Source organism: Lynx canadensis, chromosome D4 (assembly GCF_007474595.2).
Source record: "Lynx canadensis isolate LIC74 chromosome D4, mLynCan4.pri.v2, whole genome shotgun sequence".
NCBI lineage: Eukaryota > Metazoa > Chordata > Mammalia > Carnivora > Felidae > Lynx > Lynx canadensis.
In genome coordinates this window covers 6,489,371-6,501,722 of record NC_044315.2, presented here as the reverse complement: position 1 = coordinate 6,501,722, position 12,352 = coordinate 6,489,371, and the positions used below count along the sequence as shown (strand labels likewise).

At 36.0% G+C, this 12,352-nt stretch overlaps 1 protein-coding gene across 3 annotated transcripts in view; it reads left to right on the top strand.

The window, feature by feature from the left end:
• The window catches only part of JAK2 (Janus kinase 2), a 121,762-nt gene that overhangs the window by 62,673 nt on the left and 46,737 nt on the right, over positions 1 to 12,352 (top strand). For 2 of the 3 annotated variants that reach the window (XM_030294265.1, XM_030294264.1), the window contains exons 5-6: positions 4,387 to 4,504; positions 9,540 to 9,685. In XM_030294265.1, coding sequence (XP_030150125.1) covers positions 4,387 to 4,504; positions 9,540 to 9,685 — 264 coding nt within the window. The remainder of the gene's footprint in view (positions 1 to 4,386; positions 4,505 to 9,539; positions 9,686 to 12,352) is intronic. The other variant, XM_030294266.1, reaches the window with a different exon arrangement.

The window sequence follows — 12,352 nt, the reverse complement described above, 5'->3', positions numbered from 1 at the left end:
TCCAGGTGCCCCCAAAGTTGTATTATTTAAAAGAAGCATGTTAACATGCTCCGTAGATTGACAAAATACCAATATTTTATTGGGAGTATTTTTTTTTTATTACTTTCTGTAATGACTGTACTTTCTGCAATTAGTAAGTGTATCTTTTGATTTGAGAATGTTTGTAGAGGAGAGGTCTACAGTCTTTTTCTGAAAAGGCCATTAGTAAATATTTTAGGCTTCGAAGCTATACTATCTCTGTTTTCACTCTTCAGCTCTGTTATTAAAGTGTGAAAGCAACCATGAATAAGAAGTAAATGAATGGGCATGACTGTGTCCCAGTAAAACTTTATTTATAAAAACTCACAGTGGACCAGAATGGGGCTATGGGCCAGAGTTTGCTGATCTCTTCTCAAGAATTAAAAATTGTTTCCCTTATCAAATTTTTTCCCTTATCAATTTTTTTAATGTTTATTTTTGAATATTAATTATTATTTATTTATTTTTGAGAGACAGAGAGAGAGCATGAGCAGGGGAGGGGCAGATAGAAAGAGAGACACACACAGAATCAGAAGCAGTCTCCAGGCTCCAAGCTGTCAGCACAGAGCCCAATGCGGGGCTTGAACCTGCGAACCGTGAGATCATGACCTGAGCTGAAGTCAGATGCTTAACTGACTGACCCACCCAGGTGCCCCAAAATGCCTTTTTAAAAAATGTTTTATTTATTTGAGAGGGGGGTTGTTTATTTATTTGCAGAGAGAGAGGGAGACAGAATCCCAAGCAGGTTCCGCACTGTCAGCACAGAATCCAGCACAGGGCTTGATCTCATGAATGGTGAGATCATGATCTGAGCTGAAGTCAAGAGTCGGGGCGCCAACCAACTGAAGCACCCAGGTGCCCCCCCAAAAATTAACTTAAAATGAATCAAAGACTTAAATCTAAGAGCTAAAACTATAAAACTCTTAGAAGACAATATAGGAGTAAATCTTTGTGTACTTAGAGTAAGCATTGGTTTCTTCAGTATGGCACCAAAAGCCCAAGTGACAAAAGAAAAGTACGTTAATTGGGATTCATCAAAATGTATGTTTGTGCATCAAAGGTTGCTGTCAAGAATGAAAAGACAAGGGTGCCTGGTTTGTTCAGTCAGTTGAGCATCTGATTCTTGACTGGCTCAGGTCATGATCTCATGGTTTGTGAGATCAAGCCCTGTTTTGGGCTCTGTGCTGACACCGCGGAACCTGCTTGGGATTCTCTCTCTCCCTCTCTCTCTGTCCCTCTCCTGTTCACATGCATGCTCTCTCTTTCTCTCTCAAAAATAAATAAGTAAGCTTTAAAAGAAAAAAGAATGTGAAAAGACAGCCCACAGAATGGAAGAAAATGCTTGTAACTCATATATCTGATCAAGGTCTTACATCTGGAATACATAAAGAATTCTCCACTGAGAGAATGGAGCCCAACTTGTGGCTCTATCCCATGAACTATGAGATCATATCCTGAACAGAAATCAAGAGTCAGATGCTTAACCAACTGAGCCACCCAGGCACCCCTGGAATACATAAAGAATTCTTAACGGTTCAATAGTACAGTGACAGATAACTCAGCGAAAATATGAACAAAGGATTTGAATAGACATTTTTCTAAATAAGACATACAAATAGCCAGTAAGCACATGAAGGGATGCTCAACATCATTAGTCTTTAGAGAAATGTAAATCAGAAACACAGCAGGACACCAGTTCACCCGTTAGGATGACAAAGATATAAAAGATGGACAATAACAAGTTGTTATGAATTTGCCTAATTATTACTTATGAAATAGGGCACGGGGTGTTGGATGGTGAGCCATGCTTCAACAACAGAGCACAAGAGAAATTGAAATAGAAAAGTTTATTACTCAAAGGTTCTGGAGGTATCCAGCATGCCTTGAGGGGCCACATGGAGAGATCAAGGCAGGGTGCAGAGAGACATAGGACCCAGGGCACACGGCTTCCCTAGGGTCTGTGGGTAGAGTGCTTTGGGGTTCCTTGCCTAAGGCCCAATTTGGTCGATTCAAGCCGAAAGAGCTGGTCTTTGGTAAGCTACATGGGAGTCTTATTGAAGGGGCTTTTAAGGGTTAGGTGCTGGAAAACGGGAGATTGTTGATCACAAGGGTGTTGGGGAAGTTTTATCAGAAACTCACATTTGCTTGTGACTCAGTGGGCTGTTGTGTAGGGCGTGCACTTGCATGAAGGGGCTAGTGTCAGTTTAAGGTCACTGCAGGCCTCTTGGTTAAACAAAATGGACGCCAAGTCAGCAATACCAAAGACTAACTTAGCGACACTCTCCACGTGTTGTCAAGGATCTGAACTATTGGGACACTTATGTGTTGCTGTTGGAGATGTAAACTAGTGCAGCCACTTTCACAGTTTGTTCCTCAAAAAGATGGACATAGAAAACACACACACACTTACCCTTGTACGTACTGTTCCTAGCAGCCTTATCCACAATACCAAAAAGATGGAAACAATCCAAATGCCCATCGTGTGATGAGTGAAGAAGCAAAATGTGGTTTATCCATACGATCAAATATTAACTGGGCATTAAAAAGGGAATGAAATACTAATGTTTGCTATAATGTAGATAGTCCTTGAAAATATTATGCTTATGAAAGGAGGTAGAAAAGGCCACATATTATATGATTCCATTAATATAAAGTGCTCAAAACAGGCAAATTTATAGAGATAGACTAGTGGTAACTTAGAGGTGGAGAGTAGTTGGGATGATTTGGGTATGGCTGTTGGTAGGTATGGAGTTTCTTTTAGGGGGGATGAAAATGTTCTAAAATTAGATTGTGGGATGTTTGTACAATGTTTCAAACATACTAAAAAACATTTTGAATTGTATGCTTTAAATGGGTAAACTTTAAGGTATGTGAATTATATCTCAGTAAAGGTGTAAATGAAGCAATAGAGAATATTTTTTGTTTCTTTGAAGGACAAGTTTTTAGCTTGTTTCATTGATTGATTCATTTGTACTGAAGTGTTGTTGACATACTCTGTTTCAGGTATACAACATAGTGATTTGACAATTCCGTACATTATGAAATGCTCACCATGGCAAGCCTACTTGTCATCTGTCACCATAGTTATTATAGTATTAGTGACTATATTCCATATGCTGTACTTTTCATCCCCATGACTTCTTTATTTTGGCACTGGAAGTTTGTAACTCTTAATCCTCTTGACCTATTTCACCTGTGTTCCACTCCCCAAAACAAATGCCAGTTTTTTTCTCTATAGTCTGTTTCTTTTTTATATTTTAGTTCATTGTTTCACTTTTTAGTTGGCACATATAAGTGAAATATGGTATTAGTCTTTTTCTGTATGACTTCTTTCACTTAGCATAATACCTTTTAGGTCTACCTATGTTGTCATTGGCAACATTGCATTCTTTTTTTATTGCTGAGTAATAGTCCATAATGTATGTATACCACACTTCATCTGTTCATCTGTTGATGGACACTTGGGCTGCTTCCATATCTTGGGTATTGTAAATTATGCTGCAGTAAGCATAGGGGTGCCTGTCCCATTTCAAATTAGTGTTTTCATTTTCTTTAGGTAAATACCCAGTAGTGGAATTACTGGGTTGTATGGTGTTTCTATTTTTAGTATTTTGAGGACCTGCATACTGTTTGTCGTCATGGCTGCACCAACTTACAATGCTTCTAGCGGTGCCCGGAGGGTCTCTTTTCTCCACATCTTCGCCAGCACTTGTTATTTCTTGTCTTTTTGATACTAGCCATTCTGACAGGGGTGAAGTGGTATCCTGTGGTGATTAACCTCCATTTCCTAAGAGAAGAAGCCATTGTTTTCATACCAGTTAGCATTTTCAGATTCCTCTACCGATATCACTGGATTAATATTAAAACAATTTTTTGTTAATATCTTGTTTCTACATTTTTCTGTTTCCTCTTGCTTTTGCATTCTGTGCATAGAAGCAGGCAGCTCACGGGCACCTGGGTGGCTCAGTCGGTTAAGTGTCCGACTCTTGATTTTGGCTCAGGTCGTGATCTCACAGTTTGTGGGACCCTGCTTGAGATTCTCTCTCCCTCTCTCTTTGCTCCTCTCCCACTAACACACACACGCTGTCTCCCTCTAAATAAATACGTACATACATACATACATAAATAAACTTTAAAAAAAAAAGCAAAAAGCATATTGATTTTACACTTATGTTTCTTGTATCTTCTGTCTATACTATTATCATGGTCTTACCCAGATTTTCTTTTGTCCCTACCTTGTATTTAACACTGTTAGCTGTGTTTTCTGATTATGGGATAATACCTTTCAGTATGCTGGAAGTGGTTATATGTACATAGTATGTTTATATTTGAACTATTTGGAGGCTGACTGAATGTTTTGTCTTGTAGATTTTACTTTCCTTACTGGTATTGTAATGGCAGCAACAGAACCTATCGGCATGGAGTGTCTCGAGGTGCTGAAGCTCCTCTTCTTGATGACTTTGTCATGTCTTACCTTTTTGCTCAGGTATAATTATATTATCTTACTTGTATACGTGTTAAATGATAAGAATCTTGCTGTGTTCTGTAGCTCTTCATCAGGAAAATCTTCATCTATGGGAAAATTGATGTTCTGTCTTGCCTAGCAGGTACAGAAAGGTAACAAAATTGACTCTTTTTATCACTAGTTTTTAATCTTTTTATCACTAATTTTTAATTCATTATTTATAACTTATAAATAATAAAATCTATTTTATAAAGGTTCCCTTAATTAGCTCTTTTTATTTATTTTTTTTTAATGCTTTGTGACATTTTAAGGATTTCACAAAGTTCAGATTGAGTTATAGCACATGATTCACGTAGATATAAGTGTCTGGAATATAAGACAGCGAAATTAATTTAGAGAAGAAAAATTTTTTTTATTCCTGAACAATTTCAGACTTAAATAGTGAGTAATAAAATGTAAAGAAAAGTAGGAAACTATATAAAAGTGAGTTAACAATAGTTTGTTTAGCTCCTCATAAGAGGATGGCTAGATGTTAATACTTGATCTGAGAGCTGTGTTTTAGTTATTTGTTCATTAATACTGCTGTATGAAATTTTTGTAGTGTATTTGAACATTTTATAATGTTTTCTTATTGTTACCTTAATTTAAACAATAATTGAAATGTTATGTCATTAAATAACTTCTGTTTTTATGTGCCATAAGACTGAGGAGTAGAAACTAAAGAAAAAATTTATTAGTGCTTTTGAGTAAAGGTATGCTCTTCTTATTCCCAAAATGTCAGAGTAAGGAGTTCTGAATCCGATTTGCAAATATCATAGGAAATAGCTGCACAGATCCTCATGGCTCACATTTCTTTTCTTTTCTTTTTTTTTTTTTTTAAATCCAAGTTAGTTAATATATAGTGTAGTCTTGGATTCAGGAGTACAACCCAGTGATTCATCACTGACATTAACACCCAGTGCTCATCCCAACAAGTGCCCTCCTTAATGCCCATCACCCATTTAGCCCACACCCCCACCCAACATCCCTCCAGCAGCCCTGTTTGTTCTCTGTGTTTTAGAGTCTCTTATGGTTTGCCTTCCTCTCTTTTTGTCTTGTTTTTCCTTCCGTTCCCTTCCCTTCCCTTAAGTTCATCTGTTTTATTTCTTAAATTCCACATATGAGTGAAATTGTGTATCTTTTTCTGACTTATTTCGCTTAGCGTAATACACTCTAGTTCCATCCACGTTATTGCAAATGACAAGATTTCATTCTTTTCGATTGCCAAGTAATATTCCATTGTGTGTGTATGTATGTATACGTATGTATGTATCACATGTTTTTCATCCATTCGTCAGTCAATGGACATTTGGGCTTTCTCCATAATTTGGCTATTATCAATAGTGCTGCCATAAACATTGGGGTGCATTTGCTCACAGCTCATATTTCTAAGATATCTAAGAAAGCTGGTTCAGTTTGTGAGCAACAAACTGAAAGATATTTCTCTTTTGGGTTATGAGAACAAGAAACTTTCTCTAAATTCTAGTAAAATATATTTAGTAAAAGTTACCATTTTGACGTGGACACATTAGTGGCATTAAAGTACATTCACATTATTGTGCAACCATTACCACCATTCATTTTAGAACATTTTTCATCTTCCTAGACTGAAACTTCATACCTATTAAACAAGGCCTCTTGTTCAATGCCTCATGCTCTTCTGGCCCCTGGCAGCTATTTCGCTTTCTGTCTCTGTCTCTGGGTTTGCCTCCTCTGGGTGCCTCATGTGAGTGGTATTACACAGCGTTTCCTCTCTTATGACCGACTGACTTGTCATAGCATAATGCCTTCAAGGTCATGCATGTCATAGCATGTCAGAATTTCCTCCCTTTTTAAGGGTGGCTAGTATTCCATCGTATAGACCACATTTTGTTTATCCATTTATCTGTTAACATTTGGGTTGCTTCCACCTTTTGGCTCTTATGAATAACACTGCTGAGAACATAGGTGTACAAATATCTCTTTGAGATCCTGCTTTCAATTCCTTTGGAGATGTATCCAGAAGTAGAATTATTAGATTACATGGTAAATCTATTTTTTTTTTTTTTTTTTGAGGAACTGCTACCCTGTTTTCTGTGGCAGCTGCACATTCCACCAGCACTGCACAAGGATTCGTTTCTCCACATCCTCACTAGCACTTACTTTCTGGTTTTTTGATAATAGCCATTCTGATGGATGTGAAGTGATATCTCATTGTGGTTTTGATTTGCATTTCCCTAATGATTAGTGATGTTGAGCATTTTTCTTAAGCTTTTTGGAGGTTTGTACATCTTCTTTGGGTACATTACTCTTTGTGTCCTTTGCCCATTTTTTAATCAGGTTGTTGTCAAGCTGTAAGTGTTCTTTATGTATTCTGGGTATTAACCCCCGATCTGCCATATGATTTGTAAATCTTTTCTCCCATTCTGTCTATTGCCTTTCACACCTGTTGATGTGTCTTGTGATGCCCAAAAGTTTTAAATTTTGATATAATCTGATTTTTTTTTCTTGTATTTACCTGTGCTTTTGGTATCATGTCCAAGAAATCATTACCAAATCAGTATCATGAAGCTTTCCCCCTATATTCTCTTGCAGTATTTTATTGTTTTAGCTCTTATGTGCTTGTGTTTAGATCGTTGATTCATTTTGAGTTAACTGTTATTGATGGTGTAAGGTAAAGGCCAAATTTCATTCTTTTGCATGTGGATATCTAGTTTTTCCAGCACCATTTGTTGAAAAAACTGTTTCTTTCTCCATCGAATGATCTTGGTGCTCTTGTCAAAAATAATTTGACCACCACCCAGCTTTTAGATAGCTTCAGTAGCTTTTAAAACCTTTGTTTCAGTAGCCATTAAAAAGAGAGATAGGCTTTTGAGAATAGATACTGAGGTTATGACTTTATGTTCTTTTATGATTATGTCACCTGTGCTGCAGAACTGGTTTTTATTTTGGTGGCATGCTAATTTAAATCCCATTAAGAAGACGATTTTCCTAAACTGTTTATTCAGCTGCTTTACCCTAGTATTAATACTGTGATATCTCATACTTATGATCAAGAAAAATTGTGGATGATTTCTAATTTTGTCTTCCTAGGAAGAATTTTCTTATCTAGCACAGCAAAATAATTTCACAATAGAATCCTAAGTTGTATCTAGATAATAAATACCACATGTAATTTTCTATTTCTTAATGTTTCTATTTTTCTAAATCTGTGCCCAGAAAATACATAAGGTAGTAGTTAACTTATCCAGCTCATATTGATACCAGGTTAGATTATATGCATATTACAGACTAAATAAAGCAGATTTGACTGGTGCCATCATCAAAGTATAAGATATGTTGAGATTTTTAAATAACTAAAAAAAGTTCAGCCACTAAAGTATAAAGTACATAAGATATTACTATAGAAAGATAGACTTGGGAAAGGTAAGCCAATAAAAGCCAAAAATCAGATGTCCCTTTTATTTTTTTTATTTTTATTTTTATTAAAATTTTTTTTTAACGTTTATTTATTTTTGAGACAGGGAGAGACAGAGCATGAACAGGGGAGGGTCAGAGAGAGAGGGAGACACAGAATCTGAAACAGGCTCCAGGCTCTGAGCTGTCAGCCCAGAGCCCGACGCGGGGCTCGAACTCATGGACCGCGAGATCATGACCTGAGCCGAAGTCGGACGCTTAACCGACTGAGCCACCCAGGCGCCCCAGATGTCCCCTTTAAATTCATTTTCTTCTGAGGATTGTCTTATAGCCCCTCAGTAAATAAATAAATTGCTGCCCTGTGACAACCTTTAATGAATTCATAGATACTCAGTACAAAATGTATATTCCCTCCATATTGTTTCTTTAAAACCTCGGTTAAACATTGGTATTTCAGCTAATATTGTAATTCTTACCTTTCTTATCAAGAAAATTGCCATTACTTTTTAGAATATTGGTGCTTTTTATGTTTTGCTGTTCTTTTCTCCCATTACATGTTCAGTCTGATTTCCATATTCCTAAATCATCTAGACCAAAATCTTGAAATTTTTGTTTTTTCTTTTTCTTCATTTTTTATATCATGATAACGTTATCATTTTTTTCAAACTCTTTTAGTGTCTTCTGTTCCCTACATCAGATCCTTGTTATCTCATATTTGTACCTCTTACAGAGTCTCCTTGAATACACATTATTTCCTTAAAGCACTTTTTTATTATCATTGGTATGTCTACCAATGGAAGAGGCATGATGCTTTAAGAAAAGGTGCTGTGAGAAACCGATGCTTTAAAAAAATGGTTGTCTGTTGCTTGTTAGGATCAAGTCATTCAAGGGTACCTTCAGTTTGACTCCAACTTAGTGTTCCAAGGTTTAGTCCACACTATTCCCTTACATAAGTTGTCTGCCCAACCAAACTTGTTTGTACCTGTGAATATGCCTTGTGCTTTGTTTTTGTATCATTCCTTCTATTTTATCACCCTGTTTTGTATATCAGAAATTTCTTCATCTTTTAAGACTACATGAAATTTTGAATTTTCCATGAAACCTTCTCTGATTATCTCAACTGGTATAATTTCAACTTCTTTTCAAGTACTTGAAACATGTGTTGTGTGGCACTTAGTGTAGATATCTGGTGTTATAATACTTTGTTTACGTGTTTAGCTTCCCTGCTAGATTTTAGTCTCCTTGAGGGAGACTTCTATTTGTATCTTACACAGTCCTTAGTATAATGCTTTGAACATATGTGGAACTCAGGACATATTTAATTAATTAATGTCTATTTTAATTTGGGTAATTTTTATGTAGGGGATATAACTTGAGAAGATATAAGCAGTGAAATAGATTGACATCATATGTACTGTATAATGGGGAACCCAGTTTAAATCAGTTTCCATTGACAACACTTTTACTAAAATTTTGTGGCAAAATAATTGAACATCAAGGAAGGAGTTGACGTTCTTTTTAAATGCATATGTTCTAGAAATTATAGGTTAAAATACGATAGTAGATTAAAATGTGATAGTGAAATTTAAGGTATATTTCCTTCTAAATTTTTTTCCTGTAGTGGCGGCATGATTTTTTACATGGATGGATAAAAATACCGGTGACTCATGAAACGCAGGAAGAATGTCTTGGAATGGCAGTGTTAGATATGATGAGACTAGCCAAAGAGAAGGATCAAACCCCATTGGACATCTATAGCTCTATCAGGTAGTTTCCTTATGCAAATCCATATACATCAATATGAACAGTTGGGAGTTTTTCTATAGTTAATTGTATTTTCTGTGTGTTGATACTTTTTGATCTTATCACAATTAAAACTTCTATGGGTAACTGTTCTTCCTTGTGTACAACACATACTTTGTGAGATAAAAGAAATTCTTTTTTCTGGCTTTTCTTTTAGTTTTATTGAGACATAATTGGCATATAGCACTTATAAGTTTAAGGTGTAGAGCATCATTATTTGTCTTATATATATTTGTGAAGCAGTTACCACATTAAGTTTAGTTAATATCCATCATCTTGTATAGGTACCAAATAAAGAGAAAGAAAAAGAAATTTTTTTTCCTTATGGTAAGAATTCTTAGCATCTACTCCATTAAAAACTTTCTTGTATACCAGACAGCAGTGTTAACTATAGTCATCATATTGTACATTACATCCCAAGTACTGATTTATCCTAGAATTTAAAAAAATTATGGAAAGAGTTGGAGTACTACACAAAATATCACAGGGGTTTGATACCTATTAATTATTTGATTCATTTATTTTGAAAAGGCTAAGTAAAGTCAGAAGGATGAAAAGAACACCTGGAGGCATAATTTCTGATAGCAGATCCTCAGATTGTGTGTGTACATAATTTGGAAGCAGTATTTCTCACATATTGACCCGTATTTTGCTTGAATTAGTATCACCTGAGGTGCTTGTTGAACTTGAAGATCTTTGAGTGCTACCCAAGAATTTTTTTTATGTTTATTTATTTTTGAGACAGAGAGAAAGAGAGCATGAGTGGGGGAGGGGCAGAGAGCGAGGGAGACACAGAATCCGAAGCAGGCTCCAGGCTCTGAGCTGTCAGCACAGAGCCTGACGCGGGGCTCAAACCCACCAACCGTGAGATCATGACCTGAGCCGAAGTTGGATGCTTAACTGACTGAGCCCCCCAGGCGCCCCAAGTGCTACCCAAGAATTTAGATTCCGTAAATCTGAAGTGAAGTCCACAAATATCAGTCTTCACCTGTTCTCCAGGGGATTCTCTTAAAAATATTAGCTTTATTGAAGTTTCATTAACTTATAAAATTGTAAGATGATTGAAAGTGTGTGTACATCATGGTGGTTTGATATATGTATACCTTGTGAAAGGATTCCCCCCATCTAGTTTATTTTCACATCCATCACCTCATATGATTATCTTTTTTATTTACGTTTTTGTTTTTGTTTTTGTTTTTTTGGTGAGAATGTTTAAGTGCTCTTAGCAAATTTCAGTTCTACAATAGTGTTATCATTTAGAGTCACCGTGTTTTACATTAGATCCTTAGATCTTACTCATCTTATAACTGATCCAGCAGACTCTTTTATAAGTGACCCACATTCCACATTCTCCAAATTACTCGTTTGCATGTTGAATTTTGACAGTCATGCCTAACAGGATTTGTTGAAATACTGCTCCTACAGCCCAGCGCAGCTTTAATGGCTGTAAAATTTCTACTCCTTTTAAAGGTACATATTATTATAACAGTTCTTTGAGTTTTTCTTTAATTTCAAGACTAAATCTATGTTTTACATATTGCATACTTAGGATTAAAAGTTTGAGGGTGTTATGAATCTGGTTAAAACTCCCTTTATTTCTCAAGTCCTTCTCTCAATAACTAGTTTTGGTCGCTCCTTTACGAAGTAACTTAAAAACAGTTACGTACCCAATTTGCAGGGTATTAATTAATGTGTTTCCTCTTTGTTTTTAAGTATTCTTGTTTTGTTTTCAGATGACTGTTAGGCCTTAACCATAAAGTTCACCTATTTAAAATGTACAGTTCAAGGGGCACCTGGGTGGCTCAGTCAGTTAAGCATCTGACTCTTGGTTTTGGCTCAGGTCACTATCTCATGATTCGTGAGATTGAGCCTCATGTCGGACTCCACAGTGTGAATGTGGAACGTGCTTGGGGTTCTGTCTCTGCCTTCTCCTGCATGCTCTTTCTCTCTCTCTCAAAATAAATAAATATTTAAAAATAAATAAATGTACAACTCAGTATTTTTTTTATTATTGAGTTGTAAGAGTTCTTTACATAATTCTGGTTACAAGTTTCCAGATGAAAGTTACTATATGTATGATTTGCAGATATATTCCCTATTCTTTGGACCATTTTTTCCACTTTCTTGAAAGCGTCATTTCCAATACAAAAGTTTAAATTTTGAAGTAGTCTAATTTATTTTTCTTTTGTTTTTTATGCCATGACATGTTAGTATTAGATAAATACTATCTGCCTGTCCTGAAGCAAATCATTCCTACATTGCTTGCCTTTTTAATATAGTTTAACTCAACTGATGTTTTCTGAATTCCCATTTAGTGCTTATTTCTGAGAAATAATCAGGAAACTCTACTCAGTGTTAAACTATTCAAGATTGGTGGGAGAATAGATAAATGATAAGTTGCTGACAGAATGAAATAAACTGTTTTGTTTTCAGAAATATCCACTAGGATATGGATCTCTGATTAGTATAATAAAATATATATTCCCTCCCAGACTTAAAAAAAAATGTATGTAAGGTGCATCTCTTTGTCTGTACCCGTGTGTTAGATGTGTCCCTGTATGTGAGCACATGCCTCTGGGTGTGCATGTGCACCTGTACGTGTGTGTGCAGCTCTTTGTGCGTGTGTGTGTC